The 19,504-nt window shown below is 44.3% G+C and overlaps 1 protein-coding gene across 2 annotated transcripts in view; it reads right to left on the reverse strand.

Annotated features, from left to right (window-relative positions):
• The window catches only part of LOC124613894 (nuclear transcription factor Y subunit beta), a 93,875-nt gene that overhangs the window by 35,991 nt on the left and 38,380 nt on the right, over positions 1-19,504 (reverse strand). Inside the window, exon 2 of one of the 2 annotated variants that reach the window (XM_047142636.1) lies at positions 16,881-16,925. The exons of the other annotated variant lie outside the window; for it this stretch is intronic. Coding sequence (XP_046998592.1) covers positions 16,881-16,925 — 45 coding nt within the window. The remainder of the gene's footprint in view (positions 1-16,880; positions 16,926-19,504) is intronic. 2 annotated transcript variants of the gene reach the window in all.

A 19,504-nucleotide genomic window follows, 5' to 3' on the forward strand; every position in this document is an offset into this window, starting at 1 on the left:
TAAGATGGATGGCCGTGCAGAGGAGTATACGAAGCTCCCATAATCCAGCTTGGAGCGGACGATCGACCGATATAGACGAAGCAGGACGGTTCGATCCGCTCCCCACGACATACGACTGAGAACACGGAGGACATTTAAAGAACGGGTACAACGGGCAGCCAAATATGACACATATGGAGACCAGCTAAGTTTCCTGTCAAATGTAAGACCTAAAAATGTTGTCTCCACGATTGGGAGAGCAACAGGGGGCCCCTCGGGCAGGATGTTGGAGAGCCCCAAAGGGGATGGTGGGTATTGAAGTCTCTAGTTAACAAAAATGGTGCAGGTAGCTGAGCAACAAGTTGCATCATGTCTGCCCTGATAATGGCAGATGACGGAGTGTAAACGGTACAAATGGAAAATGTAAAAGTGGGGAGAGTAATGCGGATGGCAACTGCCTGCAGGCCGGTGTGCAAGGTGATGGGATCGTAGTGAATATCATCCCGGACCAGCAACATAACCCCTCCATGAGCCGGGATACCTACCACAGGGGGTAGGTCAATACGCACAGAGGTGTAGTGTGCCAAGGCAATTTGATCGCATGGGCGTAGCTTCGTTTCCTGGAGGGCTACGACGAGCATACGGTGCAAGCGGAGCAGCAACTTCAAGTCCTCTCGATTGGAGCGAATGCTGCGAATATTCCAGTGAATAAGTGCCATCGTAAGAAGAAAAGGAAGATGAAAGAAGGGGTCACCTCGAAGGCCGCTGAGGACCTGGCTTCGAGCGAGCACTGCCGCCGCTATCAGTAGGCAGACAGTCATCGTCCATTGGGTCTATAGGTTCATCGGCCATCTTGGTAAGATGGCGGGAGGGGGAGCTTCCTACGCCGGTGAACGGCCAGATGTTCGGCTACCAGCGGTGCGGCCAGGCGAAACGGATGACGGCCTGGGGCGGCAACCGCTGGGTGGCGCAGGAGAAGAAATGCGCCGTGGCGGAGAAGGAGAACTGTGCTTCCTATGAGCCTTCTTGGAAGGTCGTTTGGTGGAAGTACCGGTCGAAGGCTGGGAGGTCGAGGTACGAAGGAAGTCGGCACGGGACGGTTCCTTCTTGAAGGCCCGTGCATCTGACTTCTGGGTCTTTGTCTTGGCAGAAGCTGATGAAGGTGCTTGTGTCGTAGGGGTGGCAGGAGGAAGAGGAGATGTTGACCAGGTGATCTTAGCACTGGCCAAATGGACGACCGTAGTGCTGAAGGTCAGATCGCATGTCTGGGTTGCCACCTCCCTGGTAGTCTGAGGAGAGGCGAGGACAGTACTGTATTTCCCCGCTGGGAGCAGCGTGGGCTTCCTACTAGCCAATAGCTTGCGAGCAGCCGAGGTGGACACTTTCTCTTTGACCCGAATTTCTTGGATACAGCGTTCTTCCTTATAGACAGGACAGTCGCGGGAGGATGCGGCATGGTCACCCTGGCAGTTCACACAGTTCACACAACGAGGAGACGGAGGTGGACAGTCACCCTCATGGGCATCCCTGCCACAAGTGACACATTTAGCCGCATTGGAACAAGACTGTCGTGTGTGATTGAAACACTGACACTGGTAGCAGCGCGTAGGTGTCGGGACATAGGGGCGAACAGAAATAACCTCGTAGCCCGCCTTGATGTGCGATGGCAGCTTAACACTATCGAAGGTCAAGAAAAGTGTCCGGGTCGGTACAAGGTCATTGTTGAACTTTTTCATGACCCTACGGACAGCCGTCACGCCCTGCTCAGCGAGGAAAGACTGAATCTCCTCGTCAGTCGATCCGTCAAGGGAGCTAGTATAGACTACACCACGAGACGAATTCAAAGTTCGGTGAGCCTCCACCCGGACAGGGAACGTGTACAGGAGTGTGGCCCGAAGCAGTTTTTGTGCCTGAAAGGTGCTCTCAGTTTCTAGTAATAAGGTACCATTACGCAACCTGGTACAAGATTTGACAGATCCGGCTATGGCATCTACACCCTTCTGGATAACGAAAGGGTTGACAGAGGAAAAATCCTTTCCGTCCTCAGATCGAAGACCACTAAACTTTCAGAACGTTTCTTTCTGTATCTTTCTGAATATCTAGCAATATGATCTTCAAATCCATAGTTAAGAGCTGAAGAAGAGCATGGCACTGAGACCACCATATGTAAGCGGAGTAGGACCATGCTGACCAGAAGGAATGTTGAAACTACAGTAACTAATGAAAAAATGGTGATCAACACTACCAGAGGGTGTCAATGAGCGAGGGTTTTGTCCCCTCGACTATGTAACCTACTGGTGAATTAACTAATTTAAGAGCTGAATGCTAAATGCTGCTTTTGTCAAGGATATGCGGACAACTTAGTCACAGTAATACTTGGCAAATCTGCTAGTACTGTTAGAACTATGGAACAATGTGCATTGAACATTGTGTTAAATTGGTGCATGACACAGCATCTAAGGAGCAATCCTAATCTTTGTAATACAATTTACAAGGAAGAACATACAGGACATGCACTGGAATCTTAGCTTCTCTATGAAACTCTACCTGTAATGGAGATTGTGAAGCATCTAGGGGTAGCCCTGGATGTGAAACTATTATTGACCCCCTCGCATAAAGAATGCATAATGACAGATAAAAAATTAAAGCACCAAAAAATAATAAAGTAACAAAATTTCAGGAATACATTTGTCTGGGTAACATATTTAAGTGATTTACGCAATTAATAATGCAAGATCAAAGGTTAATGTAAGTGTGAGATAAGCGACTGCACATGTGAAATGCAGATACATTATTAACCAGTGTAACAGCCAAAATGTAGAATGCAATCACGCGAATGTGCATGCATTGTGTTGTGCAGTTGCCAGATGCCAGTTGGTGGGATGGATTTCCATGCCTTTTGAATTTGGTCAGTCAATGCGGGAGTAGTTAATGCCGATGCTGGAGTTGTTGTCCGATGATGTCCCATATGTGTTCGATTTGAGACAGATCTGGGGATTGAGCAGGCCAAGGCAAAATGTTGACACTAAGCAGACTATGTCGGATTACAACAGCAGTATGTCGGTGAGTACTGTCCTGTTGGAGAACACCTGCTGCAGTGCTGTTCATGAATGGCAGAACAGGTTGAATCACCAGATTGATGTACAATTTTAAAGCCAGGGTGCATGGAATGACCACAAGAGTCCTTATCACATCCCAGGTGTAGGTACAGTGAGTCTAGATCACAGACGGGTTGGTTTCAAGCCCTCTACTGGCCTCCTACTAACCAAACCATGGCCATCACTGGCAGAACCAGCTTTCAACACAAAACTTAACACTCCAATGAGCTCTCACTTGAGACCATTGAAGTCACAAATGGCAATGGTTTTGGGTCAGCGGAATATGTGCTACAGGGCAAATGACTCGCTGTACTTGAAGTAACTGATATGTAACAGTTCTCTGTGTCACTGGGGTGCCAACTGCTGCTCAAATTGCTGCTGCAGATGCAGGCAGTATCTTGTACCCAGGCAATACATAGAAAATAGTGGTCTTCCCTCTCGGTAGCGCTAGTTCACTGTGTCACTGTGGTGCCAACTGCTGCTGCAGATGCAGTATTGTGTGCCCAAGCAATACAGCAAACACGATGGTCTTCCCTCTCAGTAGTGCCATGTGGTTGTCTGGTGCCCAGCCTTCTTGAGCATACATTCTTGTGACACCGCTGCCAGCAATCATGTACAGTGGCTACATTCCTGCCAAGTCTTTCTGCAATATCGCAGAAGCTTCTTGTAGCCCTATTACATGACCTCATTCAAATTCATTGAGGTGTTGATTATGGTGTTTTTGTCATCTTACAAGTGTTCTTGTCTAAAATCAACTCACCACATCCAATCTCAAACATACTGTCCATCACTCAGGAATCAGTGGCCATGAACAAGCTAATAGGATGGCCAGGACAGGTGCGACAAATCCATTTATTGGAGTGGAATCTCTCCAACCATCGCTAAAGTGATGGTTAAATCAAAACTACAAAACTGGATCAGAAATACAGCATGTAGGATATTGGCCTATGATCCAAAAACAGAAACATGCGAGTTAATGACGTTCAATGCCATGTTGCATTGGGAGTTTTGTAAGACTGGGCTTGAACAAGAGATAGTGTAAACTCATGGTAGGCTTAATGACGGGCGAGGAATTTTATGAGACACCTACACACAACGGGCATAGAAAAATAAGCCCCTATGTGTAAGGTTGTGTGTAGGCTGTGTGGTGAGGGTGATGAAACATTGGAGATCTGAAGACACAGAATGTTTTGTTCATCATGTCCTGAAGAAATCTTTCTGTTAAAGAACTAGTAAAGGATCTCTTATTACTCTTTAAGGATACTGGTTGGCTTTACTAGAATCATAAATGAAACCGCACAATAAACCTTGTTTCAGTGTGGGCAAATAGTGAGCTAAGACTGCTGTTAAAAACCAAATTAAAGTATTGAGACATTCAAGACCTGGCTGGGAGTACATCATAAGTGGAAAGCTGCTAAGGTTTTTGGAAGCTGAGCTTAGAGGGAGTTGAGAATACTGCATGGAAGATCTGCTTGTGAATAAAATCTATGGGGCAGTTGCAGAAAGGCAAAGACTGTGAGAGGAAGTTGGTGAAGGTGTCGAGGGATTCAGTGGTGGGTCAGATTTGTTTCCTGGAGCTTCACTGTGATCACAGATCTAAGAAACACATTTGTACAGAACCAGGGGGACCAGCTTCAGGGTACTGAGAAATGGCCATGCAGTCCATGGAACAATTAGCGTGGGGCAGAGCCATCCTGGTTTCTGTAGCTGATACCATGATTTGTCTGTATGTCTGTCATTCGAAAGTGAAGTAGTTAAGGGCAAGGATGAAGTTGGCTAGGGTGACAAACCAATGTTAGAAAGATTTTCACGTGGCTGTACGCACTGAACATAGAAGCAGACTTCCTGGTTATTAAAATATTCATTGAAAACAGTTCCATGCATGATACAAATAATCTAATGATAGCATCGAATTCACAGTAGAGAGACAAGCTCACTAAAAATTTTTACTATATTTTTAAAATTTTTACTAACATTTATACTAAAAATTTTTATGTGAAGTTCTTAACAAGTGATACATATGCACAATAAGTGCGTGTGACACATAGTAATGTATATCTTGATGTCTCCTAAGCAATGGCCACATTTCAATTACTGTTAAGCAAATACATAAATAGTTATAAATTATCTATCGAGTAATCCATACAAGGATGCCTAAACAAGTGGTTATCGGTAGCATGAAGCAATTGTGCCATTATACTATCAATCCTTATATTTTTAACATGATTTTGGTAGCTTATGTATCTAAGATTGTCACTGATTAACACAGGACAGCAGAATAACTCTGAATAAAGTTGTCAAGTTCACTTGGTATCCTGCAGTTCTGTTTGTGGCATATAAACATGAATAAAGCCTGTTATTTTGCTATGTTTACAAATGAATAATGTGAGGTGAGGTTGTTAATAAACCAAGAATATGTGTTGTATGTATTTAAAATAGATAAATGCTATAATGTGTGTAATCTCTTGAGTGGTGGTAAAGTTGAGAGTTGTTGTGACGAGTAAGACAGTGGATTACACCAGCAAGTTTTTAAACAGGCAGGCAGAGCAGAATGCAGAAGTATTTAGTCTGTCTCTTGGGCTGTGAGGTTGTTTTTCATAAGGTTTTGTGCAGCCAATGATTCACTTGTGCCCGAGAGTTATTCGGGACTTACAAATATTTCAATGTGCACTGGTTCAGGGCTTAAGAAATATTTTAGAACTCTGGGCAATAGCGAGTGACTATTTGAACCGTGGTGAATTCATTACTGTATAAAGATTTATACACACTGGTTGAACATCAAGACTTCAATGTTGTTTAAGTGATTTGATGCACAGCTTCATGACTTCAGTTCACATCTGTTACTGCCTATGAATGCACTGCAAAATTAATTGTTTTGGCTTCTTGTATCTCTGTATCATGCTCAGTAACAACCAATTTGAGGTCACTATTCGTAATAAATATTTGTGAGAATTGAATACACGAATAAGCCTTTGGTTGTACATCACATTATTATTCTGTGGAATCATATTCTTAACATTTTTCCATTTAATATCACAAACCATTTCCTGGTCTGTTTAATATTTCACTGTTTTGTCACTGCTAAGTTAAGGTGCTCATGAATGTTTGTAAAAGGGCTTAAAACATCATTGTGACCATCCCTTTCTAATCAGACGAACTATATTCAAATCTAAGGCTTTTTGTATCTGACCCCCCCTCCACCCCATTCTTTAGGGCACACAAATAACTAGGGTAATACGCACTCATGTCAAAACTGTAAAACATGAAGACAAACAGGAGTTAAAAATCACTACACATCAATCCCAATCGCCTCGGATCCACTCCCACCACTTAACCAATGGCAAAGGCTAAAATGGCAGTGTCCAATATGCAACCTAGTTAAAATGACCTCCTCACAGCGAGAGGGCCGAGAGGAGGTTGCCCAAGCTGCCAGGAGAGGCTTAACAACCTGAAGCTTATTCCCATAAAAAGACGGCCAGTGGTGATATCAAAGTGACACCACCTGCTGACAGACGGCGATACGGAGATCATCCGAAGGAATGCAAGAACTAGCAGGCTGAGATACAAGGACTGCAGCCTCATTTCCTGTGAGACTGATGTGACCAGGAACCCACAAACACCACTGTTGTGTTTGTTGGTTCCTGGTCACATCGGTCTCACAGGGCGAAGAGTTCTGCTATAAATACTGAGCAGTGTTCCGTAAACCAACACTGAAAAATGTTGATGCCAATGACGAAGGCACACCTGACGCCACGGTCAGTTCGAGAGCCATCAGTGTACACAATAGTACTATCACAGAGTCCCGTGCAAAGGTTGTGAAACTGAAGGCAATAGAGAGAAGCTAGAGTAGTGTCCTTAGGAAGCGGATGAAGGCCAAGGTGAACACAGGCCGCTGCACAAAGCCAAGGTGGTGAAGGGTTCACACCCACCGGGAAAGTTGCAGGGAGCATGAAATTAACCCCCCGGAGCGAGAGCCAAAAGAGAATTCCAGGAGGCAACAGAGAAGATGGACACACCCCATACTGGTGACCAAATGAGTCATCAAAGGAGGAGGCATAGGATGGATGGCCATTCATGGCAGGCAAACAGCATGCATATCTACTGAGGAGAAAGTCACGGCAGTATGACAGTGGTAGTCTGGTAGCTTCTGCACGCAGACTCTCAATCAGGCTAGTGTAAAAGGCGTAAGTGGCCAAACGGATGCCACGGTGGTGGATAGTATTGAGACGGCATAAGAGGAATATACATGCAGATGCATTAAAAAAATATTCATAGTCTAGTTTCAAACAGACAAGGGACTGGTGCAAATGGAGGATTGTGGTTCAATCTGCACTCCATAAAGTACCATTGAGGACACACAGGACACTGAGGGATCGCCAGGAAGACCCAGAAAGTTTCCTATCCAGCACGAGCCCCAGGAATTTTAGTTTCAAGAAACGGAAGAGCAACAGGCCCATCATGTACAGAAGGTGGAAGAAACCAATTTTGCCACCAGAAATTCACACAAACAATTTTGTCAGTGGAAAAACGAAAGACACTTTTGAGGCTCCATGAGTACAGATAATCAAGACACCACTGAAGACACTGCTCAATTAGAGAGGTCCTTGGAGAGCTGCAAGAGATGGCAAAATAGTCAACGAAAAGGGAGCCAGAGATGCACGGTGGGGGAAGAGGCCATTATAGGGTTAATGGAGACGGCAAAGAGGACAACGCTAAGGACGGAATCCTCAGGCACACCATTTTCCTGGATAAAGGCGAACCACAAGGCAGAACCAACACATACCTTGAAAACTCAGTCTTTTTAGAAATTCCTGGAGGAAACGGGGCAGGTGGCCATGGAAGCCCCATGTATAGAGAGTACGGAGGATACCAGTCCTCCAGCAGGTATCGCAGGCTTTCTCCAAATTGAAAAACTCTACCATAGTGTGGGATTTGCGCAGAAAACCATTCATGTCATGGATGGACAAAGTGACAAGATGGTTAACTGCAGAACAGAGAGCTCGAAATCCACACTGTGCAGTGGTTGGTAAATGTTAAGACTCACGCCACCATACCAGCCGGGCAAGAATCATACGTTCCATCACTTGTAAACATAGTTGGTGAGAGAAATGGGGCAGTGGCTAGGAGGAAGGCGTTTGTCCTTACTGGGCGTAGGTAAGGGTATGACACTGGCTTCATGCCAGTGACTGGGAAACGTGTCATCTGCCTAGATGCAGTTGTATGTATTAAGCAGAAATTGTTTACCTGCAGGAGAAAGGTGCTGCAACATCTGAATGTTAACAGCGTGTAGCCCTGGGGTGGAGGATCAGGATGAAGTTAGAGCAAGATCTAGCTAATAAAGGCAGCATTGTAGTATTCACCATTCTGAGAAGAGAAGGTTATCACTTGAGCCGCCTCTGCTAGTTTCCGATGGAGGAAGGCAGGGTGATTGTGAGAGTAGCTCGAAATCTCCACAAAATGGTGGCCCAAGGTGTTGGAGATAGCAACAGAGTCCACAATGACATCGTCTGCTACTGTCAGGCTGGAAATTGGGGAATGGATCTTGGTCCCAGAGAGCTGTTGGAGGTTGGCACATACGACGGGAGCGGAACTGTTAAAACAACTAGTGAATGAAATCCAGCTAGCTTTTTTGCTATCCAAAAACGCGACTACACTGTGCACGCATCTGTTTATAATGAATGCAATTTGCCATCTTAGGATGACAGTTAAAAGTGCGGAGGGCGTCTCTCCACGTGCGAATTGCGTCACGACCTGCCTCAGTCCACCAAGGAAGTGCGAGGAATGGAATGTTCTGCAGCGGTAAGGATAATGTTTTTGAGATATTCCAGCTGGTCATCACAACTGGGGAATCTTGTTCACTGAAGGTTGCCAGAGATGAGTAAAGCCTTGGGTGTGCGGGGAATGGTCACTCGAGTATTTGTCAGAGAGAAGGGACCACTCAGATGCTGTGAAAGCTGGGGAATGCAGAAGGATAGGTCCAAATGGGAACACGTGTTCGAGGAGCCTGAAAGGAATATGGGTCCTCCTGTGTAAAGACAGAAGAGGTTAAGCTGATTAGGAAGGTCAGCTAAGAGGCCTCCCAGATACGTTCTGGGAGAACACCATAGGGGATGGTGCGCATTAGAGTCACCGAGCAGCAGAAAAGGGCGAGATAGCTGACATCTAATAACAGACGGATATAAACTGTACAAAGGAAAAGAGGTTAAGTGAGGAAAGGAAAGGTGAACTGCAATAGCTTTAAGACAGGTAGTCAGAATGATGGGTCGACTGTGAGCGTCACCCTGTTTGAGCAGCATGACCCCCCCATGAGATAGAATGCCAACATCAGGGCGGAAGGTCAAAATGTACTGGGAAGAAATGCGAGACCTTAAAACGATCCGAGAACACGATTTCGTTTCCTGAAGGCAGAGATCAAGTGGACGCTGTGATTGTAAGAGCAACCATAAATCCTCTTTATTGAACTGAAGGCTGCCAATGTTCCATTTGAGCGGTCACGATTAGAAAAAAAATGAAGGGGTGTCACCTCGGCGGCTGCCGAGTGGCAGCCTGCGAAGACTCGCTGCTACAGCGCACAGAGGCATGAGGATCCTGCTCCACGAGATCCACAGAAGCATCAGTTTTCTTCTGCTGTCTGCCTGCGGAGTCCGCTGCAGAAAAACATTGGTGGTGCGCACTGGCGACATGGAGGTCGACTGGGCATGGGTATCACATGGTGACACCATCGAAGAGGATCTTCAAGTCAGCAAAGGAGAAAACCGTTTGCCTTTGTTTGACTTCTTGGAGCCTTTTTGGTTGGCAGAGGAAGACTCAGATGTTGGTTGGCTAGAGGGATGTAGGAAGTCTTCACAGGAGTATTCCTTCTGCCGTTTCCAGCCTCCCGGCTGTGTAGCTGGTGACTTCGCCCCATGAGGTGAAAGTTTGGTGGCTTGTTACTGCTGGACAAGGAGGTGGAGATGCTACTATCACACTGGGCGGTTTCACAATCTCAGAGCTGAATTTGAGGTTACATGTCTGCATGGCCATGTCCTCCTTGGAGTAAGATGTAGCAAGAACTGTACTGGAAGTGCCATGCGGTAGAAGGCAGGGTTTGTGACTCTGCCAAAAACTTGCTAATGACCGACTAAGGTATTATTTTCTTTACCCGGATCTCTTTGACAGCCCACTCATGGGACAATCTCGAGCGGAGGCAGCATGGTCGCCACTGCAATTGGTACAGCGGGGAGTAGGAGGCGGACATTTGCCCTCATGCACATCCCTACCACAGGTTACACATTTGGCCAGGTGTCAAGACATTCGAGTGTGATTGAAATGACGACACTGGTAGTAGCGCATCAGATACGGAATGTATGGTCGGACTGTGATAACCTCATAGCCTGATTTGGTCTTTGATGGAAGCACCACTATCGAAGGTGAGGGGGAAAAAAAAACAGTGCATGTGGGCACTAAGGACGCATCTGCCTTTATCATCACCCGATGGACAGCAACAACACTCTGATCAGAGAGGTATATTTGGATTTCAGCCTCAATCAGCCCGTCGAGCAGCCTATTGTAAATAAGACCACAGGAAGCATTCAGAGTTCTATGGGCCTCGACACTGCAGTGTTTTGAGAATTTCCGCGTAAATTCTAGAACCACGATATTTTAAATATAAGTGTGACAGAGCCTATCTACTGTGCATTGCCTGTGTGTGTGTGTGTGTGTGTGTGTGTGTGTGTGTGTGTGTGTGTGTGTGTGTAGGTCCAAAGTGTGTAGTAAGAAGACTGTAGACACAGCAGTTGAATGGCACCGACAAGTGTTTGCCGGTTGCTCCATGGAAGTTTAATGAAAGAACACGGCAGATTCAAGGAACTTCTGTGTTATTCCATACTGTTTTATAACAGTGACTATTGTTATTGACGAAAGAACAATTGAGTGGAAAAAGATTTTTAGTAACTTTTAACTGAACTTGCTAGAGGCAAGACGTGTATGATTCCTGTATAACAGAGTTGTGGTTATCAAGCCAACTGTGTTGTATATGTAACTTAATTGTTTTTAATGTGAGACGACACGGGTGACTTTAACAAGAAGTCAATTGTTTATGTGAGAAGTGTGAATTTTGTTCTTTATTGGGGTTCAAATATACCGATAGTTGTTGAAAAGTATTCTGTGAGTACCTCATTATTTCACAAAGAGAGAAAGAGAGAGAGAGAGAGAGAGAGAGAGAGAGACATATATATTCCTTTAACTAGCACCATTCTTTGGAGAAAAAGTTTTCGGAGACTGATGTAGCCCGCTATCCAGAGAAGAAGATCGGCTGTGCATACCAAGTAAGTCTACGCGTGTAAAAGAAGTGAGAAGGTTGCAATCCAACTTCACACATTCTTGTCACAAACATTACAACACGAACAGGATAGCCATGGGAATGCGAAGCAGTATGCAATTGTTGTGATTGAAAATAATTAGTAGTCTCCAAAAGCAAAGTGCCATTCGTAAACGAGAACAGGATTTCACGGGGCTGGCAATGGCATGAACACCTTTCTAAATTAGAAATGGATTTACCATTGCGAAGGACTGACCATCTTCAGTATGTGAAACCACAAGGAACTGTGATGCAGCTGGGAGAGTCTTTGAATTTGGAGACGTGGACTGCAAAGATTAAGATTGGCTCATTGTGAGAAAATCCCCATGATTGCCATCATCTCTAATGGCGCCCTCCTTCCAACTGGAGGTCCCCTTAACAAGGTAGTGCACCCCCTTTGGTGATTGTTCACACCTTAGGTCACACCTCCCAAACACCTGACAGAGGGACCAAATGGCAATCTGGGAAGGTAGCAGCTCAGTCAATCACTCTTCCCTGGGCTGTACCAGAGGCTAAGTGGGAACCCTACCAGTAGACTTAGGGCTGGAAATTACGCATTACCCAGTCACCTATTATGCAGCAGACATGTGTACTGGCCTTCAGGAGCGCACAGGGAGGAAGAAGATAAAGAGGAGACTTAAACACTGATGTGGAGGAACAAGAAGAGATAGGAAATGAAGAAAGGAAAAAAGGAACAAAAAAACAGTGGTGGGACTGTCCTTATGTCAGCTACTGAAAATGTGGAACTCATTGCCAAAAACACCCCAGACATGTTTCCCAAGGGAGGTGAAAAAATAACCAGAGGACAGACATGCAGCACGAAAGGGAGAAGATGCTGCAAAGGCTGGGGTCCCGTGGTAGCCAAATACGAACTCGCCAAAGAGCGGCGAGCTCCATGGGGGTCATTTGGATGTGCTTTTGTGCCTCAAATTGAGGGAAATCTTTTAGATGTTTATGTAAGGCATCCGTTACACACTCAAAACAGGCCTCAAAAGTCACCTGAGCAAGGCACAAAATACTGTACTGAACATGAAGAGAAAATTCTTTGAATATTATTCCAGGTGATGATGTTGCCACCAGCCCAGCATAGCAGCTCTCTATGGACTCATTAGCTTCACAACACGCAAATACTGGTGTACTTGGGTGTGCTTGTTTTCACCGATTGCGCCATAGCTTTTGTTGGCTGTGTACTACTGAAGCACAGATGAAGCTGGACTTGCAATTCACAACATGAACTGTTTTACACTGATGTGATGAACTGATTTATTCTTTTGGTTCAGTTTCCCATGCATTTGTGGATAGTTTCACAGAACCATCATTTTCTCAAATGAACTGAAGAATGAGAAAAACTGACTAACACACATCATGGTGCTGACACTGAATAGGTGCATATAATCCTCAGTGGCTAAGTAACAATTGAAAAGCCAACAGTAGTCACAACATACACTAACAGAATCGGACCTGTTAAAAGACTATCATTCCATCACGAACTATGATTTTGTCATAAAAACACGGACAGTTTTGAAAAGCTTTTTTTTTTTTTAAGTGTCCATGGTAAATGGCTATACAGTACATCACACACAAGAAGTGACAAGACAATTAAGACGTCTACAACCTGTTTGCATCTCCAGTAGAAGAAAACTCCAATTGAGGAACTTGGTGAAGTTGTGAGGAAACATTATGTTGCTGTTTTCCCTTACAAGCTGGAAAAAAACTGCACTGTATGCAGCTTGGGGGAAAAAAAAAAAAAAGTGTACTTTCCTGCAAAACATGCAAACAAAAATCTTTGAATTCATTCTAGTGTCTGGCTTCAGGTATATCAAACTTTGCAGAAATGTAAATAGTAAACAATCTAGATCTTTTCAAACTTAATGTGTGATACCATTTCGCATAAAAAACCTTTTGTGTCATTTATTCACACTGAAAAGTGACTTACTTAATATGATTAACAGGGTCCTCCTTTTAGAATAAACAAAATAATGTTTGCATTCTTGCTAGAACACAGAACTTATTAATTATCCAAGCACAAGTACAGAGCTTCAAGTCCAGGAAGACTTCCTCATTAATTCAAGCAGTTAAATACAATAAGCAAACATTGAAAATCAGACAGAAAATCAATACTACAATCATTACAAATGATGAGCCTCTAGTTACTCGTACACAATTTTATTATTTGTATTCTAACTTACAAATGAAACTTACAGTACCCCTGTTAGCGATTTGTAAAATATCTGTACTGCCAGACTTTCCCCTTTGTAATTAACCAAAGATTGGTTCAACTTAATATTTACTAACCTGCAAAGCCAGAAACTTAACACTGGTTACTGTACATCTTGTTACTCTGTTTCCTTTTACCAGTTCTGAAATATTCCATGTGTCTTAATTTTCCTACATTGAAATCAGAGGTTCACTTTTTCCTTCTAAGGTTTATAATTTGAGATAACACTGAGTCAAGTAATGTCTGAAAAGCACTAACTTATCCAAACTGCTTTGCTAATAGTTCTTAAACGAAAATATTGGGAAAACCTCTGCTTATCCATTGTGGATACAAGCAGCAGCCTGACAAATATTTCCCAACAAAAATTACCAACCAACTGTATGTTTTGAGAAATTATTTTATTTGGACAACCAGTTTCAGCATTTCATTAATGTCTTCTTCAGTCATGGAGTGCATAGGAGCTTTGAGGTGGCATTTAAGAGCTGTCAAAACTGGTTGTCTAGATAAAATAACTTCTCATAACTTACGGCTCTTTAGTAATGTTCTTGGTAAATATTAGGAAAAGTATAGATTGATACCATAAAGATAACCCACTGAGTTGCGAACAACCCCAATGAGAAGGCTTTATCTATTATACACTACTGGTCATTAAAATTGCTACACCAAGATGAAATGCAGATGATAAACAGGTATTCGTTGGACAAATATAATATACTAGAACTGACATGTGATTACATTTTCACGCAATTTGGGTGCATAGATCATGAGAAATCAGTACCCAGAACAACCACCTCTGGCCGTAACAATGGCCTTGATACGCCTGGGCATTGAGTCAAACAGAGCTTAGATGGCGTGTACAGGTACAGCTGCCCATGCAGCTTCAACACGATACCACAGTTCATCAAGAGTAGTGATTGGCTTTTTGTGACGAGCCAGTTGCTCGGCCACCATTGACCAGACGTTTTCAATTGGTGAGAGATCTGGAGAATGTGCTGGCCAGGGTAGCAGTCGAACATTTTCTGTACCCAGAAAGGCCACTACAGGACCTGCAACATGCAGTCGTGCATTATCCTGCTGAAATGCAGGGTTTCACAGGGGCCAAATGAAGGGTAGAGTCACAGGTGATAACACATCTGAAATGTAACGTCCACTGTCCAACGTGCCGTCAATGCGAACAAGAGGTGACCGAGACGTGCAACCAATAGCACCCCATACCATCATGCTGGGTGATACGCTAGTATGGCGATGACGAATACACGCTTCCAATGTGCATTCACCGCGATGTCGCCAAACACGGATGCGACCATCATGGTGATGTAAACAGAACCTGGATTCATCCGGAAAAAAAAAAAATTGACATTTTGCCATTCGTGCACCCAGGTTCGTCATTGAGTACACCATCGCAGGCGCTCCTTTCTGTGATGCAGCTTCAAGTGTAACTGCAGCCATGGTCTCAGAGCTGATAGTCCATGCTGCTGCAAACGTCGTCGAACTGTTCGTGCAGATGGTTGGTGTCTTGCAAACATCCACATCTGTTGACTCAGAGATCGAGACGTGGCTGTACGATCCGTTACAGCCAGGCGGATAAGACGCCTGTCATCTCGACTGCTAGTGATACAAGGCCATTGGGATCCAACACGGCGTTCCGTATTACCCTCCTGAACCCACTGATTTCATAGTCTGCTAACAGTCATTGGATCTCTACCAATGCGAGCAGCAATGTCGCGATACGATAAACCGCAATCGCGATAGGCTACAATCCGACCTTTATCAAAGTCGGAAAAGTGATGGTATGCATATCTCCTCCTTACACGAGGCATCACAACAACGTTTCACCAGGCAACGCCAGTCAACTGCTGTTTGTGTATGAGAAGTTGGTTGGAAACGTTCCTCTTGTCAGCACATTGTAGGTGTCGCCACCAGCGCCAACCTTGTGTGAATCCTCTGAAAAGCTAATCACAGCATCTTCTTCCTGTCTGTTAAATTTCAGATCTGTAGCACGTCATCTTTGTAGTGGAGCAATTTTAATAGCCAGTAGTGAAGCTTTTGGCCATAGCCTTCTTCGGTAAAGAAGAAGGCTTTGGCCGAAAGCTATAATGTACAACCGTCTTTTGGTTGTACCTACCTCCAACTCATCTTTATGCTGAATATCAATCTATCCTTTGCCTAATACATTTGAAATAATTGGCATATGATGGATACCATTTCAGTAATATTGGGTGCTTCTGACAAACTGAACATGCAAGTGAACTCTTACAAAAAGTGTACAGTTACAGACCATACTACATTAACACAGTCCCCTGAAAGCTTTAACCAATGTGTGTTGTACCACTCAAAGAGCAATATAATGTTTACACTTAGCATCACTTAGTTCCGAGATAGATTTTAAAAAATTTAACACATGATGATCTAAAATGAGTAAAAGAAGAATTTTTCACTTCTACTATAATCTCCTATGGCATCTTCTCCTTGTGGAAATGATGGCAGTCTTTGGACTAAACTTTGGTATTAGGAAAGTTATTATCACAAGAAGTTTTAGAGGAGCATTCTGTTCACACTTGTTGCACTTTGCATCACCTTTTCAGTTGGCTCTGCCTTTATTTTCTCCTTCTCATTACCAATAAATTCAGTTTTGCTAATACTGTGTGGTAACTTTTTGCACTACTTTAACTGGAGCAGGGGCCTATGGTTGTACCTAGCCTCATGACCAAGAGTTAATTTATGCTACTGTTGGGTAACAAGTTCACTTTGTCAAGTAATAACTAACAGAAACTTATTTTTATGTTTTCATGCAGAGAGAGAGAGAGAGAGAGAGAGAGAGAGAGAGAGAGAGAGAGAGAGGGGGGGGGGGGGGAGGGGGGAGGAGGAGGAGGAGGAGGAGGCGGCGGCTATATCTACCGATTTCAGGACTCGGGTTGTTAAACCTTTATGGTTCATCAACAAACTTAACAGTGGTCACTAAAATACTTCCAAAGTTTATTATACAGGAAGGCTTGCGGTACTGATAATTTCCTAGCTAAAGAACCTGAAGTATTTATCATCATTATCCAAGAGGGCACAAAGAGCTCACTGGATGCTACAGAAGCAATAAGCATTTCCCCCTCTTCCATTCTGGTTTGGTTTAATACACTAATTAATAAATTAAATAAGTGTAATGGGAAACAAAACCTGTATTGAAGACTGCACTGTCGGCTGCATTCTATATTCAAGACATCAGGTGTGGGAAGTAGCATAATTGGTGGCTCACCTTCATCAGCATATGTAGTAGAAATGGTGTTAGTGCAGTACGGACCTGTAACAACCATCTCTCCATGGTGTACATCATCTTATACTTACAGAGAGTTTGCATAATTTTTGTCATATAAATTGCAATCATAACACAGCCAAAAAATTTCTCACAATTAAGCCTATCCCTGGGAGTAGCTGATAAAGAGCAGACAACTGCTTCAACCAATCTGCAGATGTACTTGGCATGGTTTACTATGAAGTTTATCTACTTTTGCATTAAATAACTGGCGAAATATTACACAAATTTTGTAATGCACTAAGGTCTGAATTTCAAATAAAATGGTGTTGATGGCAGTACACAAAGGACTGCATGGAAGACAGAACCCTGTTGTGTTCTGTTTTCTCACATACATTATGTAGTTTTGGTATTTTGTTGGAAACTGACACTGTAGAACAACCAATACACTTCCTTTTCTTCAACCTGCCTGTTTAAGATATTATAGCTGTGATAATTACTTAAACTACGATAAAAGGCACATATAAATATTTTTTCTGGGTTACACCAGTAAATTCAAATTAGGGTTTTGGAAGTGCACAGGAAAAGAGTTACTTCTCCGATTCAAACAGCATTTTTATCAGCACCAAGTGTTTTGAACAAATTTTTGCTAACACCAAGTGCTTTGCATGAATCTTTGTTTTGTTTTGGTTTTAGGGCGCAAAACTGCTATGGTCATTAGCGCCCGGTCCGTGACTTACGAAACAGTAAAAACCGAAAATGGAAACCAGCAGAAATTGGAACGAAACTCAAAAAATTGGAGAAACTAAAAGCAGAAGGAAGGCTTAAAAATCCACTACAGGAAGTGGTTGGCTGTCCCCAAAAAAAAGCTTCGAATAACTGACGTCATTTCACTGGCACTAATAAACTCGAGAACGTGATCGGCTGAGCGCGTGTCATCTGCTAAAATGGACGATATATCAGGCGACAGCTGTAGACGGGCGCGTAACGGAGTAAAATAGGGGCACTCAATTAAAAGGTGTCTCACCGTCCATAGCTGAGAGCAGTGGGGACAGAGTGGGGGAGGATCGCCGCTTAAAAGATGTCTATGGCTAAAACGACAGTGCCCTACCCGGAGTCTAGTTAAAATTACCTCCTCCCGACGACGCGTTCAGGAGGAAGAGGCCCAAGCACAAGGAAGAGCTTTCACGTCCCACAATTTATTATGGGGAAGTGTCGACCAATGGGCATGCCTTAAAAGAACAACTCGACGACATAAAACACTCTGTAGATCGGTGAAGGGAATCGATTGAATAGCTGGCCGAAGAAGAGAGACTGCAGCCTTGGCCGCTATATCGGCCGCCTCATTTCCACAGATACCAACGTGTCCTGGGAGCCAGAGGAACGCCACCGAGATGCCCCCCAGGTGGAGCAAGCACAGACAGTCCTGAATCCGGTGGACCACAGGGTGGACAGGGTAAAGAGCTTGGAGACTGAGGAGAGAGCTGAGAGAATCTGAGCAGATAACATACTGTATCCGCTGATGGCGGCGGATGTAGTGGACAGCCTGGAGAAGAGCGTAAAGCTCCGCAGTATAAACCGAACACTGGTCGGGAAGCCGAAATTGATTTGGGGTGTCGCCAACAATATAGGTACTCCCTACACCTAACGATGTTTTCGAGCCATCAGTGTAAATAAATGTGGCTTCCTTCATTTGTGCACATAGAGCAGCAAATGCCCGACGATAAACAAGTGAAGGGGTACCATCCTTGGGAAATTGACAAAGGTCACTGAGCAGGCAGATCCGGGGACGGAGCCAAGGCGGTGCTGTACCCCAAGTTGTCAAGAAGGTTTTAGGATAGCGAAAGGAAAGAGAATGGAGAAGTTGACGGAAGCGGACTCCCGGTGGTAGTAGGGAGGAGGGGCGGCCTACGTACCCTACATCAAAGGAGGCGTCGAAAAAAATGTCATGGGCTGGATTAGCAGGCATGGAAGACAGATGGCTAGCATAACGACTCAGAAGGACTGCTCGCCGACTGGACAGCGGAGGTTCAGCAGTCTCAGCATAAAGGCTTTCCACAGGGCTGGTGTAAAAAGCTCCAGACACTAAACGTAATCCACGGTGGTGGATAGAGTCGAGATGCCGCAGAATAGACGGCCGAGCAGAGGAGTAAACTATGCTTCCATAGTCCAATTTCGAGTGCACTAAGGTGCGATACAGGCAGAGAAGGACCACTCGGTCCGCTCCCCAGGAGGTACCATTCAGGATACGGAGGGTGCTGATGGATCGCTGACAGCGAGCTGAAAGATAGGAAACATGGGAGGACCAGCACAGTTTTCTGTCAAACATAAGACCCAAGAATTTAGCGATGTCCGAAAACGGAAGGTTGACAGGTCCTTGATGTAAGGAGGGTGGAAGAAACTTAACGTCGCCAAAAATTAACACAAATGGTCTTACTGGGAGAAAAACGGAAGCCAGTTTCGATGCTCCAAGAGTAGAGGCGATCGAGACATCCTTGAAGACGTCGTTCAATAAGGCTGGTCCATTGAGAGCTGTAGTAGATCACAAAATCGTCCACAAAGAGGGAGCCCGAGACATCAGGAAGGAGACAATCCATAATTGGATTTATGGCAATGGCAAATAGTAC

Source organism: Schistocerca americana, chromosome 4 (genome assembly GCF_021461395.2).
Source record: "Schistocerca americana isolate TAMUIC-IGC-003095 chromosome 4, iqSchAmer2.1, whole genome shotgun sequence".
In the NCBI taxonomy this organism is placed as follows: Eukaryota; Metazoa; Arthropoda; class Insecta; order Orthoptera; family Acrididae; genus Schistocerca; species Schistocerca americana.